General features: G+C 40.7%; 1 protein-coding gene across 1 annotated transcript; it reads right to left on the bottom strand.

The window, feature by feature from the left end:
* Window positions 1–327: 327 nt before the first annotated feature.
* AQP1 (aquaporin 1 (Colton blood group)) lies at window positions 328–18,549 on the bottom strand. The gene is made up of 4 exons (XM_072328314.1): window positions 18,070–18,549; window positions 3,680–3,844; window positions 3,377–3,457; window positions 328–2,143 (listed from the first exon to the last, which is right to left on the bottom strand). The coding sequence occupies exons 1-4, from the start codon at window positions 18,454–18,456 to the stop codon at window positions 1,964–1,966; spliced, it is 813 nt and encodes a 270-aa protein (XP_072184415.1). The 5' UTR covers window positions 18,457–18,549; the 3' UTR covers window positions 328–1,963.
* Window positions 18,550–25,736: the final 7,187 nt, after the last annotated feature.

A 25,736-nucleotide genomic window follows, 5' to 3' on the forward strand; every position in this document is an offset into this window, starting at 1 on the left:
GCTATTTATTTTGAATAATTCCTCCAACTGTTCTGTGCGGTCAAGTTTGTAAGGAAAAAATAAATAAATAAAGGGCTGATTTGGGGTCAAAGGATGGAATTTGGTTCTGGAAATTCTGGATTTGACAGGTTCTGGGAAGTAGGCATGCAGTCTTTGTACCCTGCTTTATTTCTAAGTATTTTTAAATAGAGTTTGATTCTAGGTGAGGGCCTATTTTGCCATACAAAGAAGCTTTCTCAGTCTTACAGATGGGCACCTGAAAATGCTATAGCAGAGGAGATACAGTGTGCTGTAGAGAAACAAAAAAAGGAACAATGAACATTTCATGTGTTAGCACAAATGATTTTGTTTATTTTTAAACCACCCCAAAATCCAATCATGCTGTATGTACATTGACAATACACAGGATAACGCACCAAAAGTAGACAAGATAGATTCTGGTTTAGTCTGATGGCGTTTCGTTTTTGTTTTGTTTTGGTTTGTTTTTTTTTTTCTTTTAATCTTGTACATCTGCCCAACTAGATGAAATGATCCAACCTACATGGATTCCTATGTCAACCCTCTTTCATTTTCACTGCCCACACTGTCTGTTCACCAGAAGACATCTGTCATTCATATTACCTGTGGGGTGCTTGTCCAAGGGGTTAACTGTTCATGTAGGTTTCTCTGGGCCTCATTCCTTATGTAAAATGGTTTGGTGCAGAACAAGTATATCAGCACCTGTCTGCTTCAGCTATAGTCTATAGTTAGTATGTGAGACCAGCTACTGTTATGGGTTATTCAGGAAATCAAAGGTAGCACACACACAAAAACAGAAAATCGTCTTCCATTTTGTTTAGAATGTTAGTTTTCTTCATGTTTCCAGTGTAATTTATTTTGCTAAGCTCTTATGAAATTCTTTCCACTTGTTTTCTGCTCTTATTTTCTTACAAAACAGTATACTAGGCTTTCTGTATAAAACACATATATAAACATTTATATATATATATATATATATAAAAAACAAAACAAATCAAGGAAATGACCCTCCAAATGGACTTACACACCTGTATGTATTTGTCCCTCATTAGAAAATATACTGCGTGTATATCTATCAATTGTCCCTGAATGTCATAGCACTTGCTATTAAAATGGGGTCAGGGAGAAAGGAGTCTTTTTTTTTCCTGGTTTCTTTTCAAATATAGAGTTAATTTACATAAGAGAAGCAAAAGTCGAGCAGTCACGGAAACAATCAGGTCCTGTTTACATATCAGCACCAGGTTGTTCTTGTTGCTGTTGTAACTACTGCTCTTCAATCTCACTTCTAGTTATTACTTCCCAGGAATTCATATGTCCACACATTTTTTGGTTATCCCTTCACAATTGGATGCAGGTTCAGAGAAGATGAAACACTGAAAAATGTAGATAGATCTTGAAAACCTGGAGCTTCTTGTTCTGCTCAACAGTATTTCTGGTCCTCTTTCTTGGAGATTACCAACAATTTAGAAAATTATGGTTCTTTCTACATAACAAATAATTTTTAGCAGCCTTTGCTTCCAATATTCTATTTCTGGGAAATGCCTAAAGATTTTTTTTCACGTGCATGGCTGACATTAAATACCAGCCTTGCATTTCTGTATAGATACTTTTCTCTGGTATAAACTCCTATTAATGGTACAGATGAAGTTTTATCTCAGCAAACTACTGCATGATGTGCTGGGAGAGCCAACCGTGCTGAACACAACAGCAAATTTGATACTAGTGAGAGAAGGGTTAAATATCAACCCAATTTGTATAGATCATTCTAATGAATTCTTGGCCTGAAGATGTTGTAATTGAAAGACCCCAGATATAAAAAAGCTACGGAAAAACGGAAAACCATATTTAATTACAAAACAAAGTACTTCTTGCTGGTTTACAAAGAGTCTGTAACACTGATAAAATCTTCTAAAACCAATGCGTTTCCCCTCCCTCTTGTCCTTCTTTATTTTGGTTTCATTTCAACTCTGGAGTTCATATCATCTCCTTCCAGATCATACTCTTCTACTTGGCCGCTGGTCCACACCTTCACACGATCAGTCAGGTCACTGCTTCTGGGAGCCAGGATGAAGTCATAGATCAGGGCAGCACCTGCTCCTCCAATGATTGGGCCAACCCAGAAGATCTGGAACACAGTTTCAAGCCCAGTTAATACATAAAGTGATACTGAATTTGAAGCTGTTCTGCAAATTTCCACTTTTCTGAATAAACTTCAGAGTGAAACCACAAATTGGATAAGAGACCCAGAAGTGGATATCTGTGACTGTATTGTCAACTCCTGTTATTTAAAAGCAGGTATCTACCAGTAAAACATCTCTGTTGCTCAAGCTATATTTGGCAGGCAGAGGGGAACAATCTCTAAAAGCAAGAAAGGCATTAGATTCATTTCTCACAGTAACCTTCAGCGATAGGTGAATTTGAAAGTAGTCTTTAGTGAGTGTCTACTTAGGGGCCTGATTAGCTGTTAGGTACTATTTAGCTAGGGACATTCTACAGGAGGCAAACAACTCTTGGAGGAAGATACAATAAATGTATTGTAGGCAACAAGATGATTTTAATAGAAATAATAGATCATTTTGAGGGATGTAAACGACCAAAGTGATACTGAATCTGAAAACGTTTTCTTTATCCAGTGAAATCAGTGGTTTAATAGGCATTATTATCACTCCCTATTTTTCTTTCCCTCTAAAAAAGCAACACATTTTTCCTACACAGTTCTAAAAACACTGTCTCCTTGCTTAGCTTCATTATCCTAATATCCCAGTAGAAGTGTCCAAGTGGGAGATAATTGTACAATTTCCACAGTGTCCTCATTTTGGAAGTATTACTCTTTAGAATAAAATGGCATTCATATCCAAAATTTCATAGCCTCATTGCAATGTCACTGAACTTCCAATAAATCTTGTGCAAATAGCTGCTAAAACGAGTGTGAGTTAGAAGAAATTACACTGAGTTTTAGTAATATAAGTAAATGTTCGTGAAGTTCCTCATTTTAATCACAGAGAATAAAGATCTGTAATGTTCCCAGTGCACTTATCCATGGGATTGCATAAGCAGATATTTACAATAAGAAGATATTTACATGCATTTATAATAAGCAGATACTTATTTACTTACTTAAATAATCACAAGGGAAAATAACCAGAGAAAATTAACTGCATTACTTTGAAAATACACAGTCATCTTGAGGAATTTGCATCTCCCAATGTTAGTCAGGAGCAAAACGAGATTATTTTTGTTCAGTGAAGTAGGAACAGCAACTCATCAACAGCTAGTTATTTGGATTTACATATTTCTGATCTTGTAAATTGTGCATAAGCAAAATCTCTTGAAAGTTAAGCAAATTTTTTCAACTTACCCAATGATTTTCAAAGTTGTTGGCAATCAGTGCTGAGCCAAAAGATCTGGCTGGGTTTATTCCACAGCCAGTGTAATCAATCTAGGAGTCGAAAAGAAAAACAAAAAAAATAGTGGTGAGTTATCAAAGTACACATGGCATCTTGATTACACAGCATTACCACGCACAGTGTAGAATTAAAGTCAGTCACTGAGGAGGAGGCAGAAGGATGGAACTCCTGCCTTGCCAATTATCTGCCTTTTCTTCAATGGCCCATATTGAGGTAGAGCACTGCACACACCAAAGGTAAGAGCTAAAACTTACTGCAAGGAGATGTCCCAAGGCAACAGAGAGACCAATGGCCAGAGGTGCTGATCCTGAGACATCATTCCTTCTCCGGTCTGTGGTGGCAAGGACGCACAAAACCAGCTGGAGAGTAGCAATGATTTCAATTCCTAGTCCTTGGCCTGCATTGATTCCTTTTGCGAGCTGTATGGAGACAGGAAGGAAAGAAAAAGTCTGATATTTCTATCTGCCTTCACACAGAACAACAGAGTTTCATGGGATGTGGTAACTCAGTTCAGACCTCTACAATCATTTATTTACTTGTGATTCCATTTCTTAACAACAAAAATGAAGAGAAATCCGTTGAAACACACAATATTGCACTCAGGTTAAGGTATAACCACCTTTTGTTAGTGAGAAAACATGGTGGTTGCATCCAGTGTGTCCAGCCAATGCAAACACTCAACCAGTAGACACAATGAGAATGTACCTGGTGTACATGTGAAAGACAAATCTGTTAATGATTTGTCTTCAGTAGAATACATCTGTAAAAATGACCTCTGGTGCTATAAGTTATTTATTCATTGCTTGTGAGAATGAGGATGCTGTGGTCAAGTTAAACATTGACCAACTTGCCTTTAGCAACAATTGCCAAACAAACAGGAGCATGAAGAGGCAATGAAGAGACAATCAGAGTAAGAAAGTAGCATAGCTCTGAATAGCCTGAAGGTACCCATCTGTCATCACGTCACATTAATCTTTTCTTCTGCTACCACTAATTATTTTCTATTGTTCAATATGAACTCCTCAAAAAAAGGACCTTATGATGGCAATTTCCAGCAAAATACAGGTAACAAGGGCCAGATTCCATACCAAATTTTAAGTCACCTGTATGCAGTTTAGTTGCCTGGAAATGCTCCTCTAACACCATTTGAAATATCCTGGATTGTTCCTGGCATTCATGTGCTACCAATAGATGTGACAGCAGTTCTACAAGAGGCCATGGGTATTTCAAATGGCTCCAACTGCCAGTTCAAGCACTGTACCTCTGAACTTGGAGACACAATGAGCAGTCAGCAGGGATGAGCCAACTCAATTGATGTCATGTTGATGATTATTTGAGGGATGAGTGAAAAGCTCTGTCATTTTTGGCTATATTGACTAGATTTCATTTGACTATAACAAGAACTTTAAAACAATTCCAGTATAGATTAGTTTTAGGTGTACCTTGAACTGAATCCCACCCAATGTCTTTGGTAGGTAGAATAAGCATCCACAATACGGAAATCCTAAAGGGTTGATGGAGGAAGTATTTCAGTTTATCTGTGAGATAAAGTAGGTTCTCCAAAAGAACTCACACTGACATATGTAGATATTCCTATTGTATTATTAATCATGGAATCAGTTGAGTTTCTTAATAATGTATGTGTTGTAGGACATATAGAAACAACAGAAATTTACATAAATGAACATTAAAAAATAATGGCCTTTTCATTTTTCTGTAGTACTATTATTAAGTTTTCTTCAACAAGTAACCATGGATCTAAATTAATTATGATATAACAGGTTTTGAATTCTGTTTCTAATCATTGTGTTCACTGGTGTCTTCGTTAAGACAAATCCTTATGAGCTGAATGAATTGTTGTTAAACAGAAGTATCTGCATTGCATAGATGGGATAAAATATGAGTTTGGACACATGTCAGAAAAACTGAGAATGCAAATGACTCACTGTAGGAAGCATGAGCAGCAAAACTTACACTCAGTAACAGAGCTATCAGTAGGCTGTCCCATCTGTCATAGCCTCTGTGTTAAAAACAGCAAGGCCATACATAACAAAAACATAATTTCTCATTATGGTGATCTGTCAGAAAGAATGAAACTGTGGGAAATCGTGTATTAAATCTCTTTTTGTGGTTTTACATTGCAATTTTCCTAAAATTAATACTTGAAAAGCCTTAAAACTTCAGAAGGTTCTGTTAAACTCCTTTGCTTTCCACCTTTGCTATTCAGTTTTCTTGTTTCTTCTCTGTAACACAGAATAATACCATATTTGTAAAAAGAAGAGAATATTGTCTGTCTTCAGCTAGCAAAAATCCTATCAGCTACATTAACAAACAGTGAAAATGTATTAATTTCTAAGAAATGACATCTGAAACATAAATAACTTTGTATCTTGTTCTTTGAAATGCAGAACAACTAACCCTTAAGTTAGAATTCATTTATCCATGGATAGAAGAGAATCTTGGTTCAAATGATGGATATTTTGGTTCCTACCACATCCATACAGTAGAAACTAAAACCATCTTCATGGTCTATGTGTGAGAAATATAAATTATGTACGTGTGAGTTGGCAGTGAAAATGACACGATCTAGAAATCCATACTGAACAGCTGATACAGTACTAAATTAATATTCTATTACTTTTATCCTTTCCTTTTTAAAATAATCACTTCATTTGCTGCAAAGACATTTGGGTTGCAACTCAATAATTTAAATTTCAAGTGCATTCTAGTGATAGAAAAGATTCTGTACTACAGAATCTGGAAGATCTTATCCTACATTTGGAAGGCCTAATGAAAAACAAGCGTATATGTAAATGAGTGTATACAGATGTCCAAAAGTGGATATGAAACTAAATTCCCCTCTATCATAATGCAACTTTCAAACCCCAGAGCGTCTAGATCTGAGATCTGAAGCATTCATGTTGAATTATGAAAAAGCCTTGGCATTTGAAATGAATAAATACTAATCTAACATGGGACTTTTCCTTTGCTTAGAAGGTCTTCAAGAAAAACAAACAAACAAACAAACAAAAGACAAAAAGAGTAAAATTATGCCTTCAAAACCTGTGATAATTCTTATCTTTGAGAAGAGGAAATCATAGTTTTCCTTTCCTGCCAGGAAAACACATCCTAAGGTTGACGTGACTTGAGGTCATTCTCCCTGCTAATCAACACTTATTGATGGGCTGTGTGGAACCAAATAAAACCTGGAAATATCATAGGAAACCTTTTGCTTTCCTCTAGCGTGTAATATTACGCAGATTGCCAGGGATGTAAGATTCTCCACTGTGAGAGCAAGAACTCTGGGCCATGTTCCAACTGCAGACTGAGGCAAGCCTTGGATGTCCCAGTTTGCTGTGCTTATAAGTATACTATCACATATGCTGATTATTTGCCTACTTGTCAGAGCTATGGTGTCACTACAGTAGTAGGCTGACCCTCCTAGACTACAGCAACATATGGAACACCACGAATCTTCACCAAAGTTAAGGTCTCCCTGCACAACAGGAGTAGTAGGAAGGTTCATTTTCTAGTATTCCATGTAAAGAGACGTCAAATTAAAATGAACAAAGATGTACACATGCATATATCTGTATTTATATAGTCCTTGGTCATAGTGGAGTTCAATATACACAATGGTAAATATAACTGATCTTAACTGATCTTAACATCTACTATTCTGCTGCTGAGTATAGTCATAATTTAAGAGGACCATATCTTCTTAAAAAGATGGAAAAAATAGTTCTTAAATAGTCATAATAATCCCTTGTGCAAGATGTAGTCACCTCTACTGTAGCGCTGAAGTGAAACCGTCCTTTTCCAGTGATGTGTACCACACTGAAATAACATTCTCTGCTACACTGGTAGGCTGATTACCAGTGGTCATGACCAAATATGTGTGCAGGAACGTGGGCTGCTTTTGTCCTTGATGTATCTCTGGGAAAACGCCTGGCTTTTTTTCACTTTACTCCAATAACTCCCACACGCTAGTGTCATTTTAGATGGCACTTTGTGTTCAGATGAATTGTTTCACTGAACCTAATTTCTAAATCCCTGCACTGTTTTGACAAGAAAAGCATTAGAAAAGTACCTAAGAAATGGGTTGCTTTATTGGCAAGATCTGAAGATTGTAGTGGGACATAAAGATAGCTGATCAGCTGACTCACTGCCTTGGCTGCAGTACTTTGATCTGAATAATTCCCCCTTGACTGCAATAGCACCAATATCATAAACAGAAGCATAGATGCAGACAACCCACATGAGGTACATCCTTCCGTCAGCTGAATCCTGCCATCAACATTTTTACCTGAGTTCAGTGTGACTCAGAACAAGTTAGTGGGGAATAAAAAACAAAATGGCTGAGGTTTTCTAAATTAATAACATTCCTATCTCGGTCAGAAAGCACGTGGCTCCAGAGAAGAAACTGGTTGGAAGCTAAGTACTCAGGCATGTTGAATACTGAGTTCTGCATCACTGGAGATATCCAGCCATTACATAAGGAAACCTGCTTGAGGTGAGCAACTGCTTTTTGTTTTTAGGGACTGAGTAGCACTTGCTTCCATCTCTCTACAACATCAAGTAGTTGTGATTTATCTGCAACTGAAACCATGGAAGATTCAGGTAGGTGCCCGTGACTGCCACGTTTAGCTGACTGACTTCCTCAGCTTCCAGCAACAGTGTGGGCAAATGGTATGTTTTCTTTATTTTTCCCTCCTCTCTCCTTTTTTTTTTTTTTTTTTTTTTTTTTGGAACAGGATATTTATTAGATGTCTGCCTTCAAAAGAGAAACAGGGACAGGAAATTAAACTGGCCCAAGGTAAACCCAACTGTGTACTTCTCCAGTGGCTTCACATTTTTCTCATCAGGAATCAAAGTATATCAGGCTCAAAGCTGTTTCCCGTTAGATGGATAAGAGAGTTGTTATGCAAGGTGGTTTCATGATGTGATGCCATGCCTGCCCCATATCATCCAAGAAACTCAGCAAAAGGCAGCATCTTCTAGGGTTAACCTTGCTTTCATATACCAGGGATTAGTTTCTCATTATTCTTGAAAAAGATCAGGCCTCTGGAAATGTGGAAATCTATTTTTCAGTATGGGAATGTCAATAGTTATGAAACACTTCACAGCAAGCAACACAGGCTGATGTTTTTTCAAGACAGAAAAGTGAAACTACGGCATCTCCTCAACATTTATGCATTACCTTTCCTTAATGTATTTTTAATATTCATGCTGGAACAAGAACTGCTGCAACAAATAATATCTTTATGTCAGAAGAGTCTTCTTTCTCTGTGTATCAAATTCAAATAAGCTGCCATTTGCAGCAGGCCTGATGTTTTCAGCACTCCAAGTTAGGAGCTTTTCTCTTCAGTGGTAGTTTTTTCTTAAGGTAAAATTTCTGGCATTTCTTTTCAACCCAAATGGAGTCTCCCTCCCTGGCTATTTTACTGGCAGACTATTTAAACAAATCTTTTAATGTTTTCTTCTTACAGCTTAAGCTTTCCCATATTAGACTTTCGTTGCTTTCCTTGACAAGAAAATCTTTTCACACTGGTTTAAATGATTTATGCTCTCCTTTTCATCCTTACACTGGAAATATTAAATACACTTCTTCATACCAAACTAACATTTAAGTGTTTCGCTGGGCAGTTATATGATATGCTGCTCTTTGAGTGCAATCTCAGAAATTAATCTTCCTATTTCCTTCAAAGCTGCCTGTCGTTTTGTTTGCCTCTCCTATTTCTTTCAGCTCTAGGTTCTACGATGCTCATAACTTAATAACTCCTGTCCTAATAACATCCCCCTCTCCTACTGGAATAGCTGTACATCTCCCTTTAACTCACAGTCCAGATGTATCCTTACCTAGTTAACCACAGCTATTCTCTTCTCTCCTTGCAATTTAATAACATTACTCTAAAATTGATGTTTCTATACTCATTATTTACTCATTAGGGATTCAGAAAGTAGAAAAGTCACATTCCTTTAGTAAGTGGAGTGAGGCAGAGATCTGAAGGGTTTCATTTAAAATTATATGGCAAGAACACTCAGATGGAGCTGCTTATGAGGCAAAGGATTAGCTTTGGATTGAATCCTAGGTCAACAATAGAAGCATTCAGCAGAACCTAGGGACAAAACATATTGTCCTTTGTTAGATTATCCTTCCTACAAATACAGCCTTAAGAGTTCTAAAGGGGGCACGTTCTGTTCCCCAAGCGCAAATTATGTTTTCCATTCTTTGGTCAGCAGACACCCTGCAGCAACAAGGCTAACCTCCCTCCCACCCCATCCTCCAGCTGATGGGAACCTGGCATGGGCTTTGTCTTGCAGCAGCCTGGGATGCAATAAAGAGAAGAGTGATGGCCAACGACATGCAGTAAAAGCCAGTAACTGTACGGGACTTCAATTTAACACAGATAGTTGGAGAAAGGCCATTTGTTGAACAGGCTCATTGTCACTTTGACTTTCTGATGTGACTCTGAGAAACAGATCTTTTCTTTTCTTTTTTTTTCCCCTATATGAAATAAAAAACTACTATTCAAATGATGCAGAATAGTAATATTTTCCTTTGCCTGGCCAAACACAAATAAATTATTCATTTTCAGTAGAATATATGAAGCATTCATTTATACCAGTGTACGGTTTATGGACTCTTGTATTGTCAGCCCAAAAGGAGATAGTGTTTCTTGAACTCAAGAAACCTTTAGATCTTGTACTAAGGGACATAGTTGAGTGGGGAAATATTGGTGGGCAGTTGTCCTGTACTATCTTTGAGATCTTTTCCAACCTTGGTAACTCTATATTTCTATGATTCTATGATTCAATGGGGAACTGAAGACATATCTGAATCTTGAGTTTTGTGCAGTCTGCCTTTCAGAGTTGCTCCTGGAATCACTGTCTAGATTCAAACAAAAGTCACAATATAGTCAAACTTCCCACTTCTGAGGTAGTTTTAACTGTCAGTCTTGTGCAGAACATTCAATGACTTGACTTATTCTTATTCCTAGTTTTTCAAATGCATTCATCATTAACTCCAAGGTAAATTATGTGAATATATGTAAGGAAACTTGTACCACGCTTCTGTTTTCAAAGCCTTCATTGACTTGTCCTGGCACAGAAAGTGCAAATAGCATGGAAAATTTGTTTTCTGGTGGTACCTCTCAGTGGTTACTGCAGAAGGGATGCACAGGACTCTGCTTGGAAAGTACATGGAGGATTTCTTGGCTGCTTTCCCATCCTCTAACATCAAAAGAGAAACCCCTTGCAGAGCTCTCAGCCTACTTTTTTGGCCTCCTGCTGTTTATAGAGTTTCCTCCAGGATGCCTGACAGGCCTGTATGTTTGATTTAACAAAATAATGTTGTGCCATAGCTTCAGATATCACGGACTCCAATGGAGCAGCAAGAGGTGAATACCAGCACTAGTTTTGGCTCTGAATGCCAGAAAGGGTAGTGCTTTCCAAACAGGTCGTATGTTAAAAAATACACATACACAACATACAGCTTCCACACAGGGCAGGAAAACCTCTAGCAGGCATTCACTTGATCCATGACATAGGCATTAACTTTGTACTAAGGGTTCTGAGGAGCACACTGAATACAGAAAGGCAGGGGAACACAGAAACTGAGAAACAGGCAAGAACTGTGGAGCTGTGGAACAGTGGAATAGTTTGGTTTCTTTAACTAAGGAACAAAGATCTTTTTTTTTTTTTTTTTCTAAGAACAAATATTTTTTTGACATTTTTAAATTACAATATCAGGTAAAGATCTCTCTTTTATTGAATACTCTCAATTAAGTTAGAGCATGACAATTAAGCAAGAATGTACTACTGCTCTAAAGAAAACAGGCAATTTCCTCTTGAGACAAACAGGAAATTTTTCAAGGGCTATTTTTTCTTCCTGTAGTACTTGTAATGTGTTTCAGTATCCTTGTTTTAAGAAATGCTTCTCTTACAGGTAACAATATACAAGCCAGATAGTTGTACTTCTTAAGACTCTCCAACTAAAGAGATACTGTTCTCAACACACTCAAAGGTCCGAATTATCTCCTAAGATACATGAGTGTTGCTGCAATGACTTGCTGTTTTTAACACTGTATCAAGAGGAGATCCATAATATTCACTCTAACATTTCTTATGGAAATTTCCATTTGTCCTTAGACTGTGATTCTTGCCATAGAATCACAAAATCCTGAAATGGTTTGGGTTGAAAAGGACCTTAAAGTCCATCTAGTTCTAACCCTTGCTATGGGCAAGGGCATCTCCCACCAGACCTAGCCCAGGTTGCCCAAAGCCTTATCAAATCTGCCCTTGAGCACTGCCAATGGTGGGTCATTGTAGCTTCTCTGGGCAGCCTGTGTTAGGATCTCATCACCGCCACCATTTAGGCCATGCCAGATCTTGATTTAAAATTAATACTCACTAACATATATTCTTAGTGTACAGTAAAATTAAATTAGAGTTAGAATTACCCAAATTAGAACTTGGGTTAACCTGATCTGAAAAGTCATTCTATATGTCTGTCTGTCTGTCGGTCAGCCTATCTAACCATGTATCTAACCACATATCTATCTATCTATCTATCTATCTATCTATCTATCTATCTATCTATCTATCTATCTGTGTCTCTCTCTATCCTTCTACCCATCTCTTGTGTGTGAGTTTGTGTATGGAAATGTGTGTAGCCCAAAGCACAAAATACCCCAATATATATGACATAATACATAGAGTGCCATGGAAAGGAGAACAAGTTTAGCTGTTCATTCACCAGTCAGGAAGGGCAGTGGAAAAGTTATTTTCCTTCTTGACTTCCTTCATACTTATTCCTACTTATTTGGACAGCTGGCAAAAAACAGAAATATATATATATATGTTCCAAAAAACCCACAACCATGAACTAATTTGAATTACAACATTGACCAGTCTTACAAATTAATAGTATTTTTAGCTCTGTTCCACCTCTGGATGCTGACCCTGTTCATGGCTTGAAAACTACTTTGGACCACTCTGTTTTACACTCTGATTAACATGTAGATGGGTGATCAGTGAGGGCTTCATCATATGTCACTAACATCCACTCTACTGCACCTCTGTCAACCATTTATGGAGGCATTCCAGAACTGTGGAGATGCGGCACTGAGGGACGTGGTCAGTGGGCATGGTGGGAGTAAGCTGGGGTTAGACTTGTGGATTTTAGTGGTCTTTTCCCACCTTAGAGATCCCATGATTCTGTGTAAAGCTTAGGACATGGTTCCCTCATCATGGAGCAGAAGCACTAAGCCGGTTTTTGCAGAAACAAAAATAAAAATAACTTCTGAGTCTTAAAAATAGAATTAGAGCCATAACCCTCGTTATTCTCAAAGGTACTTGGAGGATGGGCGATAACATCAGTTTTCAATCTCGGCCCAGATATTTCTGCTCTCTCGTGTGAACTCCTTAGAAAGCAGCTGTGGCTGTGGCCATTCCTGAGCAGGTGCCTTTCCTATGTTCCACCTTCCTGGCATGCTGTGATTCAATACAATGCTGGCAAGCCATAAAAGACAGCTGCTGCAAGATTGAAATCGAATAAAGAGCTATTGTTGTGCTGCTTTTTGTTAAGAAACAAAAAATTATGGACTAATCTCATGTACAGGAACCATTTTGCTCACTCTGAAAATGCAGCTGCTTCTGATCCTGTGTCACAGCCCCAGAGCTTAAGCACAGAGATATCCAGGCAGTGTTGGCCTGAGGATCCTAAATGTGATCAAAAACAGGGAGGTGATAACAGGGACTGAAGCTGATCGCATGGAAGCTGGAGAAGGGCATTAAAATATCAAGGGAAAAATATCAGGAAATTTTGAATAAGCACAAGAGTTCAGGAATGCAACAGCATATCTCATCCATCCAGTGGCACCCTGGCAACCACATTCTCTGTACTGAGTCAGAAAAATAGCGGCATCATATAATTCTTAATCAATCACTGACTCAGTTGTCCACTCATGCTGTCAAGCTCTCCATTTATTTTGGAAGCCCTACCAACGCAACCAGACACTGCTTAATTTGAGGCTGAAGGAAAGCAGACACTGGGTGTGGGCAGAAGGAGAGGGAAGTCACAAAGGGAAGCACTGAGTCACCAACACCAAGCATTCAAGTCCTACTCCCATGGTAGGAGGGCCATGGCCACTATGTTTCATAGGACTATATGTGGGAATTCTGGAGCTTCCTACAGCCTGTGATGCCTTACAAGGCAGCTAAAGGAGGCAGAGACTCAATCACACTGAAAACCCAAAGGGTGTTCCATGAGCAAGTGACTTTCCACATTGTAGGAGTGGTATCTATCTGGCTATCCATCAGTTTTAAATAAATACTCCAGACCTCCAAATCATAAAATCACAGCATGGCCTGGGTTGCAAAGGACCACAGTGATCATCTTGTCTCAACCCCCTGCTATGTGCAGGGTCGCCAACCACCAGACCAGGCTGCCCAGAGCCACATCCAGCCTGGCCTTGAATGCCTGCAGGGATGGGGCATCCACAGCCTCTCTGGACAATCCACCAACCACACCTCCTCTGGCTGTTCTGGAAAGTTCCTCAGTTCCACAAACAACGTTTCTCAGACCGTGAAGCAGTTTTGAAAACAGAGTTCTTCTATTTGTTATTCTTGGTTGTTTTCTTTTTCATTGTATCGACCCTGAGCAAAACTACCTGTGGGTCTGTTTTTCTTCCCTACAATTTTTGATCCACTTGGAACATTATATATATATATATATATATATATATATATAGTTTTTATAAGTGTTGAGGCAGATTTTTCAAAGTATTTCCAGATGGTGGCTTATGAAAGCAGAGTTCCTGGCATTTAAGTCAGTATATAGAAATGCAGAAACTAATGAAAATTATTAATCTGCAAAGGAGTGTCTGCATTTTTTCAGAAGATGATTATTTTCACATGAAATGAACAACAAAATGAAGCAAACAAATAACAAAACAAAAAAAAGAGAGATAGATAAATTTGCTCAGCACGTTTTTAATTGCATGATGACAGTTCTCATGATAAACATTGCTGAACAGCAAATATTGTGTTACCTTACAGGTCAGACGTCTCCTCTCACCCGTCTTTCCTGCTTGAGCTCTTTGTTGGACATTAATTGCCCATGATGAGTAGTTTCTTCCACTATCCAAACTACAGATCTGTCCTCACTCGACAATAGCCAGCAATAGCCAACTCTGTTGGCAGATGAGTGCACTTTGGATTATGTTATCTCTATTCTTACATTTTTACCTAATGGAGATTTGTAAAATGAAGTAATGCAGTTGCCAAAAAAAGAAAAAGATACTAGATGATACAAGTATAAATATTCAGACTTTTAGTACAACAAACACTCTTTCCGATTTTTCAGTGCTCAAAGTTTTTGCTTTGGCAGCCATGCTACTACTGAATTACATGGGAAGTTATGTCTTAGAAGGATATAATAATCCAAGCACCTCTCTGAATATTTTCCAGAATTTCTTACTTAGAACCATCCAAAAGTTAAAAAAAAATATTCACTGACTTCAGCTTAGATCTACGTCCTCATATGGGACGGTTTTGCTTGTCTCTAAAAATAAAACAGACCTCCATATTAAATAAAGTAGCATCCTGCTTTTTCCTGCTCTCTTTCTCTCTTCAGCCCTGTACCTTCCATGACTGTTTTCTGTGCTCTGTTTTTGCTTGCATTTCCCTTTTCCCTTTGGGCAACAAGAAAGGCACAGATAGATACATCACACAATCAAGGTTCCCAAGGCTGGAGCCTCATCATACCAGGTTTCCTCTACAGTAAAGGAGGAAATCTAGGTCTCTCTAAAGGACAACAGGGAGGGTCTAAGAGATGAAATACCTTTATTTGTCTCTCCTCTCTATGAGATGGCATAGTACCTAAAGAACTGGTATCAGCTCTATGGCCCCTGACCTAGGACCTGCACTTGGGCAGGATAAACCAGAATTTATCCCACCCATACAACCCAGCATCAGTGAGGGCACTGGGTTGCCACTGACTCCATTAACTTGTTCCCACTACAATTTTCCTGCAAAAACAAAACAAAACAAAACAAAACAAAACCACACCCTTTCAAGTCCATGGCAAGGCCTGAACAGAAGAAGCAGTCATGCATACCCAAGCCATCTTCCCAAACCTTGCCAAAATGCAGCACTCCCTTTCTTTCTATTCTTTTTCTCAGTAGTGAGTCTATACCTAATTTTCTACCGGAAGAACAAGAAGACAGAATAGGCATCAGGAATGCCAGCTCTGCCTCTCCCCTCCTTGTCCTCAGCTTGAAAAGCAAGCAGACATAAAAGCAAGTCTCTGTGGCATCCCCTTATGCTCTGTTTTCTGAAGGAGGCAGTGCAGTGTGACTTCAGGATGTGCCCTGTGGGGATCAGCTCTGTGTGAGGACAGCTGTTCTGTTGTCCCCATGCTGGGCTCAGACCCACTGCCCCCTCAGACCCTCATCTCCCCTCCCCAGCTGGTCCCAGCTGAGTGGGAAAAGAATGGATTCGCTTTCCTCACCAATTCTTTCTTACAGGAGAAAAGAACAGCTGCTGTTCTCCCCATCTCCTGAGAAGTCCTCCCCCCGCTCTCTTCTATCCAGAACATTTATTGCTGGATGGGAAACAGAAAATAAAAGATCAAAACTCCGAGTGTTTGACAATAACAAGACCAGGGCTTTTCACAACGTTTGGGAATGATTTCATCCACCAATCCGCATGCAGAAAGTGTTGCCAGATTTGTAAAATAAGCATGGAGGAGACTTAGAGTATACATTCTCCTATCATTAATTTTATGGTATTAGAAAAGGTGCACTGAATGTATTCCAGAAGGAGGGGCAGGGTTTCCACTCTTGAATGCAGTTATTGAGATTCACAGAGTGATTTTTCCATCTCTGACTTCTCTCTACTTGGATGCCCTTGTGCAGAGATCTGACTTAAATCTTTGTAACCTGAAGAATTACCAACAGCGGAGCAAACTTTTGGGGTGGTCCCCTACACCCACTTTGCAAACAGCCATTTTCAGAAGCTTCAGGGCAAGGGAAGGAGCCAGCCACTAGTGTTCTGTGGCAAGCAAAAGGCAAAGACCAAATGGGAATGCTGCTGAAAGCAGACCTCCCGCGTTCAATGGCAGCTGGCAGCCAGACCTCTCTAGGAAACCACCGGGGCGGGTGCCCTGTCCCATGCGGTTGAGCACTTCCCTCTGCCAGTGGTTTCAGAGGAAAGGATCACGTCTCACACACACAGCCAGAGTCCTCTGGAGTTAATGAAAAGATTCCCTCTTCTTCCCCAAAAATCATTTTGGATGATCCCCAGAGGAGTTTCCAGATGGGTGGCAGGGTGGGACCCCCTGCAGGGAGGTGAGCAGCCAACACACAGAGCAGCATGAATGGGTGGCGCTGACCTCCTTAATGTCAGCTTCTATATTTTCAGAAGCTCCTCTTCCTCGTGCCACAAAATGCTTAAAACTTATCTATCTATCTATCTGTCTGTCTATCTATCTATCTATCTATCTATCTATTTATCTATCTATTTTTCCTCCAAAATGATTTCTGAAGTGATATTGTGCTTGGACCTTTGTGCCCCAGTGGGCATAAGTTTTCAAATACATCCAAGTTTCAAACTGCATTGACTGTTTTGCAAGAAGGGGGGCATAGAAAAGCTATGAAATACACATTCTTAATAGAATCAGGTGAGATAAGTGACCAGAAAGGAATTTCCATTTATAGCACTCCTCTGTGTACTGCCTTGCTGACATCCACTGACAGTGGGATGATTTCATGTTGAAAAGCGTAACTGTCCTTTTTGCTCCTGTTATAGTTCAGTGGCAACAGCAAGAAAGAATAACGTGTGAAAGAGGAGGGGTTGCCACCAGGCAGCTGTTTGTATGCTGTAATGGTCAATAGCTGTGAGAACCTGGATGAGAGAGGGCTGAAACCTGCACCTCTCTTAAATGCAGATTCCTCACCTCATCCTCTGAACCACACCTGAGAAATCCATTTTTCCCCCCATATTTGCACAGCAAAAGTAGGAAAAAGAAGAAAAGTGCAGCTAAGATTCTGCATCAGGCAGGATGAGAGCACTGTGCCAAATGCAACAGATGATGTTCACACCTTTGGTGACAGGGTTTCTCCTGCTACCCATCTCTCTCACTGGTCCCGTAGGTTCTTACACTGCACTCATCAGGTTACACAAACTATTAATGAGGTATTGAAAAAGAGCCACATTCACAGAAGTGACAACACCAGTGTATACACATTAACCAGCATCACGAGCCAAAGACATGTTACCTGAGACTTTCAGAACCAGGAAAGAGACTCAGCCATGCAAATATCAGCGATGTTACATTGGTACCAAAAGGCACTTTTCTGCAGCATGGATATGCAAAACTGAACACGAGCAAAACTGATAATGACCATAAAGCTCTGAAAAAGAACAGGCAGAAAGGACCATCCCTACAGCATCTCTCACCAAAGAAAATGATTAAAATAGTGCTTCAGCTGACAGCAGTGAATGCACACATCCTGGCATCAGTCAGGACAAGCTCTCCGCCTGAGGTCACCACCTCCATCACACACATTCTTACAGGTGTTTCCCTCACCTTTCTACTCTGGAAAAAAGAGTCAAGGGGGAAAGCAAAGTTTCAGCTTACCGCATTGAGCCCCAGGGAGTTGTTGGGCAGAGAGGAGGTGACTCCAGACAGGATAGCAGTGGCCACCACTGCCCCCAGGCACTGGGCGAGGATGTACATCAGTGCCTTGAAGATGCTGATCTGGCAGCTCAGCAGGAGACCCAGGGTCACTGCCGGGTTCAGGTGGGCACCACTGATATGGCCCACGCTCTGCGCCATGGTCGCGATGGATAACCCAAAAGCCAGCGAAACCTTCACGTTGTCCTGAGTTGCTGATGTCCCATTGACTGACACTGGGAAATTAAAACCCAGAGCCGAGCCAATGCTGATAAAAATAAAGAGGATCATGGCGAGGAACTCGGCCACCACCGCCCTCCAGAACATTTTCTTTTTGAATTCACTAGCCATCTCTCCTCTCTCTCTGCCCTCCTCTCTCTCTTCTGTTCCTTTCCCCTGCCTGGTATTTTCCCTTCGAGGTCTGAAGAGAAAGCTGGAGAAAAAATACGGTCCTTGGATTATTTATAGGGCTTTGGGTGGTCTGTAGGAGGGAAGGGGTGTTGCACAAAAGGAGGAAAGAACATCTACATCGATGCTGACTGTTAGATTGATGTAAGACACTGCACGCTTGCCAAAGTTTTTTCTTCCTTTTTTTTTTTTCTCCCTCTCCCTTAACTGCCTTCGATCTCTGCTGCTGTTTTTAAGAGGCTTTTTCAAGCCCTCGGAAGAGCCCTTGGGAGTGCCCCAGGAATGTTTAACGTCCCTCCTCATCCTTTGGGTCGGAGCAAGGGCTGTCGCGGGGTCTCTGCCTGTCACAGGGCTGAAAGGAGAAGCACTCAGTTGAATTACGGCACACAGTTCCGTGGCAGCTGGGGGACAACGAGCAGTAGTAAACAGAGCTGATAACTAAATCCACGCTCCAGAGATGGAAAAATCCCTGTTTCATTTGAAAACAGATAGACAAGTCTCTCCTGCTGGCTTCCTGGGGACCGAGTACATTTTGGATGCCATCCTGGTCGTGGACGGACAGACACGGAGCAACATGCACTGATCTGAACTGACTGAGGAAGGGATCTCTCCCCCATCTCCGTGACCGCTGTGTAAATCGAACCAGACACCACAGCAAGGGGAAGCTTTCCATGGCCGTGGTTCCTGGGTGCTGAGGGATAGATTTATTTCTATTAATATTTAATTATTTAATTTACCTAATCTCAGGGTTTCTTGATCAGCAAAAAGCAGCCGCTCAGGAACTCCCCAGCCCACGTCCTACAGTAAAAGTGAAGAGGAACATCAGCTGTCACGGGGGAGACTGAAACCGGGACGTAAGGGGAGCGACAGGGAAAAGGGGCATTACATGCTTGATTTTGCAGACAAAATGAATCAACAGACAAAGCCAGAATATCCTCTGCTGCAAAAGGTCTCATCGCTCCGGGCTTTATTGCGGCAGGACATGTGTGCATGCCTCAGATTAACCCTTGTGCTCTCAGAGTGCTGGGCTTTGAGCGGCTGCTGATAGCTTATTCTGTAAGCCAGGGGGCTTCCTTGGACTTACAGCTGCTCAGCATAAGATCCAGAGGCAGAAACAAACTCCCCAGACACAAGTTTTGAAAGAAGAGCACTTAAAATCATCCCACTGCTTTGCCTCCTCCTTTTTCTTCTTCTTCCCTCGAAGCGCCGCTACTGACTTCTAAACTGCACTTACATTAATTTGAAGGGAATAAAACCAAATACAAACCTGGACAGCATTAGATAATTGACAGATGCTTTTTCTTAAGCATATTCATCTTTCTGAACATGAATTCAGATTCAAGGCAGAGCTCTGAATAAAAATCCGGATATCCTCAGCCACTGTCCCCAAGTCCTCATTCTTTCTAGTCTTCAGATGCTTCTGATTTTCCGAATAAGTAGTTTTATTTTGTTCTGTTTTATAATGTGCTTACACAACAGCACTGCACGAATCACACACAAACACAAACACAATAAATAAATTAAAAAAATAAAATAAAATAAAATAAAATAAAATAAAATAAAATAAAATAAAATAAAATAAAATAAAATAAAATAAAAGGGGGGGGGGGGGGGGGAGGGAGGAAAAACAACGAAATAGGGACAAATTATTGCCTTCATCCTTCTAATTACAGTGGAACTGCAATGAGGCACAAAGTGACAGACGAATCAAAATTCAAATTTAGACAAATTTCACGGTGGAATTTTAAGATTAAAATGTCAATGCTGGTTCAGAACTTCTTGTTTACTGTTTAGCAAACAGTTCTGAAGACCTGAAGATCATACGTGACCAGCTCCCATGGCCCTACCACCAGATGCCCAAGGCATACATCACACACCTCCGGGAAAGAAGAGCTCTATGAATAGTTTACAAGAGCGAGTACTTTCCATGTGTCCCAAATTGGCACCTGTGGGATGGAGCTGCCCATCCCATTCACTGTGTCTACAGGAAACTCCCTCTTTACTCACTTCTTCCTACAATTAGGGTCTGGATGACCAAACAACCTCTGTCCCAGTACTGATAAGGTGAGAAGGAATCCCTCAAAGGAAAATTACTAGAAGCCAGGAAAATGGCCTGGGAAGTGTTGCAGACGCCTGTTTGATTCATTCAGTCTCCCCTAGGTATCCCTGGGAGGCCAGTAACAGAGATGGAGTACAGGGCAAGCAAAACGTTTAGTCTTTTGTGAGACAGCTTTGGCATATGTGTGTACTGCACAAATTCGATGTTTCTCAAGAGCAATTGGTCACCCTCCTTTAGAGTTAGTTAAATTATTTTCCTCCTGGGACTCCTGATAGAGCTCTCTGTAACTACTACCCACCCCTTCATATCTTGGAGTGCCACCAGAAAACAATTAATGATTAACACTGTCATACAGACTTAGAAACAATATTTATATATATGTATATATATATATACACACACATATTCTAATGAGCAGAAACAAAATAAAGACAGAAAGTGTGACATATAAACATGGAAAATGCACAGCTGGGGAGCTGTTAGCCAGCCTTACCTGACATGGACCATGTCATGATCATCACTGCTGTCTTGTTAACTAATTACTGACATGGTGGTGATAGCAGTGCTGTGCAGAGGCATGCAGCAGACATTGTCTTGTATTTATAGATGAGCCTCCAAGGGGAGATGGTGTCCAAAGAACAAATATTCTGCACATGAAACTGAGGGAATTGGCAGAGTCAATAAGTTAAATCAATGATGTAAGCACAGTAGGAAAGAGAAGAGAGAAAGCAAGAGTGGAGCAGCAGCGCATCAGTGGAAGATTTAACCCAAGCCATGACTGCTATCCAAGGGCGCCATGGCTAATTCCAGGACAATGCCTGTTCAGAAGTGTCTTCTACCACACAGATCTAAGCAGTCCTCAACTCACAATGTCCCCTTTGCCATAAAATGATTTCCACTCCATCTTATCCAGGCTAATGGAAAATATCCCAACACTTGGCCAAGGGTCATCTACCCAGTGTCCATAAACAAAGCAAAAAAGGGCAAAATCCACTGTCCTTAGTATCAGATGATTTGGGGTGAGTGCAGAAAATTTTTATAGGCACGACTTCAAGCTTGTGTGCCAAATTATACACAGAGGTAGAGTTTGAGTTTTCTGGAACTACGTATCTAGAAATAGCTATGATTGCCAACCTTCTGTAAGTGTTTAAGATAGGCAGTGAAGAACATATCTGATGGGAACAAGAGGCAGAAAGTAGCTTCTGAGCTGATGAGTGATTCTTCACAGATGATTTAAATCAGTGTCCTCTCAACATTATTTAGTTACACAAGAGAGAATTTAGCAAAAAATCAAGCTCACAGAACTGGAAATTTAATCGCCAAGATCCCGGGGCCAACTCATCTGTTGTCTGAAACAAATCAGGTTCTAAAGGGCTGTAGCACAATCCTCACTTAGCATTTCAGCCAGAAAACAAATGCACTTGTTGGTTAAGTGGTAAGCTTTGTTCTGTGCTCCCACAAGTCCGATTGTGCAGGATCTCTCTACTATTTGAACAAGAAACAAATGTCAATGACTGCAAATTTGGTCTTGGCTTGAAGGACTTCTCTAGGAATTTTCCACTTAGGTGAAGGAACAGTCAGAGTTGAAGTGCAGAGGGAATGCATGTTGGTCCAGAGGCAAAACAACCAAAGAAACCAGAGGAACTTCAGCAAACTGCCATTACTCTGCCCTTGGGGGGAAAAAAAATCATATCCTTTACCTCTGCTGGTGTAATAGGAGGCAACCAGCAATTGCTAGGACAGCTGTAATGTTCATAGTTTTGGAGGCAAAAGCAATTCCTCTGTTCTGCCCATAGATTTTCACCCCCCTGAAGCATCGCTGATTTTCTTCCCACTCTGAAGAAAATCAAAGCCAGTCTGAAAGGACTGTGTGTTTGTGTTCCAACAGAATGGTTGGTTTGAATGGGACCTCAAAGAACATCCAGCTCCAACCCCCTGCCAAGGGCTGGTTGCCCCCTCCTGGTCAGGCTACCCAGGGCCACATCCATAACCTCGGGCAGCTCCAGGGATGGAGTGTCAATGCCTCTTTGGGTAACCTGTTCCACCACCACAAAAACTGAATAATAAAAAAAAATTCCTCCTAACATCTAATCTGTATCTCTTTTTGTTTAAAACCACTCTCCCTTGTCCTGTCTCTATCTGCCCCTGTAAAATGTCAGTCTCCCACATTTCACTCACTTGTGGATGGAACGAAAACGTTTTCCTATGTATCCTGTTCAGTGTTCTCCATAGAGAAAGTTGAAATTCAGAAGACAAAGTTTCCTACGAGAATGATACTGACATCCGTAGTTTTACACAGGAGCCGCTTAGACTTCACTGTCTGGTTAGGAGGAGAATCTGTCCCAATTTCCTTAATTTAGGAAAGAAGAAATATCTCAGACACATCCACCTCCCCAGCATGTGCTGTCAGCTGCTCTGAGCACCCACTTGCTCCATATGCTGACTGCTGGGAATCCCCCTCCCCACGTCTGGGCTGATGGTTCCCTGTGCAGGAAACTGAGTTGGCAATATCCTCTTACCAAGCTGGCCACCTCAGCCCCTCAGTGGGGCTGGATCTGAGCTCTCAGGAACTCCCCTGGTAGGACCAGTGGTTATTTATGAACCACATGAATCACCTGGTGTGCCAGGAACTGAGATGGTGCATCACCCCATAAAGAGGAAGATTCCAAAGCATAAAGTCCATACAATCCATTTTAATGTGGGTATTTTATGATTCAGAGAAATCAAAGCAGGTTCTAAAGGCTGGCCATGCTTCTCCTTTTCTTAGGAAAAATAAATCTGTACATTCCATCATGTTAGCTTAGCTATTGTAATGCTCTTTTGACAGATTTGTTGTTGTTTTTACATTTATACTGCATGTCAGCATCCTTACTATGAAACTTCCCCATTTCTGCTCTTTCTTTCCATTTTTCTTTTCTTTCCTCGCTCTGGGGCGTAAGAGTAAAGAGAAAACATATCAGTGAATACAGAAAGGGAAAACGAATAATGGAGGAAATGCAATATGAGAAGTGGTAAACATATTTACATCGATGCCCAATTTAGTGGAGATTTATAGACAGAGATGATGGCAATGAGACAACAGTTTCCTCTTGAAGGCCGTATCTAAGGCACCTCAAGAGAAAATCACTCAAGAGTGTCAACTTTCATTTGAAATTCTTCTTTCCTCTGAGAGCAGAAGATCATATTTGCTTCCTGATTAAATAAAAAATGCAACAGTGGATGTGTTGGCACAGCAAACTTTTTCACCACGAGTACAAGGAAATCCCAAGGATGGCATTTACCTTCCCTCACTGCGGATGTCTGCCATGATAACATCTCCACCCAAGCTGGCGTCCTTTGGCTGACTCTCAGTGAATGCAGGGTGCGGGTACAGTCAAGACACAATCACATTGCTTGGCTTTAAATGTCTACACTCGATTGGCTCCATTCACAAAAGTATGTGGGGTTCCCAGGCTGCCTAGCTCCAGAGTAAACATTTACCTTTCTTTGGAAAGCCCATCTGTATGGTCATGAGAGCTGTAGAGATGGTGATGGTGTCAGTGAAGCCTGCAACACTTTCTTAACACTTCTGTGATATGAAATAACAAAGATGACTGTCTTCCAACTGGGACACAAAAGGGAATTTCCCAGACAACTGCTAAACAAGCTTGCACCAGAAGCCTGACTTCCTTTCACCCTGATTTTCTCAACTCCCAGTCCACCCAAAAGGGGAGGCACTGGAGGTCACGATCCTTTCACACCACCTGCATAGTGTGTAGCCTTAGAGAAAGGGAATGGCTAAGCTGGCTTTCATCAAGATCATCATTTATCTGATGGTGACTTCCCAAAACAGGTATTTCTTCTCCCCCAGCTTATGCTAGGGACAGACCCAGAAGCTCTGCTCTCAGCAGCAAGCAACTGTTGTAGCATTAACGTCCCAATGTCCCTTTTAGACAAGCAAACACTGATGCACTTGAGCAAGACATTTTTGCAAGAAAGGAAAGCACGAGTGCTTTGCCCCAGTGCAGAATAAAAACTTGTCCTTCTCACACATGTGCTGTCTTGAGGTATGACCTGTTTCTATGGCACTCCGCTGAGGGTTAAACTCCAAGCATTATTCTTTTCCTAAGCAAACATATTTAGCAACAATTGTGCTGTTGAGTTTCCTGCACCCAATGCATCACTGGGAGGTTGACCAATTTCTTTTTTTATTTCATTTTTTTTTTTTTTGCCCTGCACATTGTGTTACATAAAATGACAAATCTGCCAGGAATACCCAGCATGACACACCAGTGAATGCTCTAATGAAAGCCTCGGTAGCTCGTTACAAATACAGGAGGTGAATAAACCATTGTTAATGCAGTAGGAAACTTTTTGGTATGGATCACCATTCACTCGCTTGTAGTGAAAATCACATCCAGTCTTCCATTGCCAGGAGCTGCCACTGAGATCGGCAACGGACCAATGCCTATTAGTTTGTTGTTGTGTTAGTAGCTTTGAGGCAGAAAGGTTTTAGGCACATTTTCATGACTTTGTTACCCAGATTCTGCTGTTACTTGCTCCTCCATGGTTGGTTTCACCACAGCTCAGCTGCTCAGGCTCACAGCTTTTCTCTGGCACCATCTGAGATGCTGATTCAGCATCAGAGGCTGCTTTGTGATTGTGCATTTCTTTTACAGCTGCCAAGCGTTATAGGGCACTGGCTGCTGAGATGATGTGAAAATAAAATGGAGACCTTGAGGTGAAATTTCTGACCTAATTCCCAAGCAGGAAAAACCCTTGTGGTGAACTTTGTCAGGGTGATCACACAGCAGCAGTTGTTGAAGTGCTTTGAGAGGTGTCAAATCTATGGGATCCCATTGCAGCAGCAGAGTCTTTCACCACCTTAGCACAGGCTGCAGAAATAAAGCAACAAAACATTGTGCCCATAGGCAGAGCACTGGCATGCCTTGCAGAGGGCTGTGTCAAAACACCTTAGATAATGCAGTGATTTAGGAGAGTATTGAGTTTTTCCTCTATCTCCAATACCACTTACAGTGCTCCTCCTGAAGCAGTTTGTTTGAGCAACTGATTTGCTTACAACCTCTTGTATTTGGTTATGTATTTTTGTCTTTATCTGTAAACACAGTTCTTCCCTATTGGTTATTCATATGGTATATTCATCAGTATTCATATGGTTATAATG

This window comes from Excalfactoria chinensis, chromosome 2 (assembly GCF_039878825.1).
Source record: "Excalfactoria chinensis isolate bCotChi1 chromosome 2, bCotChi1.hap2, whole genome shotgun sequence".
Classification (NCBI taxonomy): domain Eukaryota; kingdom Metazoa; phylum Chordata; class Aves; order Galliformes; family Phasianidae; genus Excalfactoria; species Excalfactoria chinensis.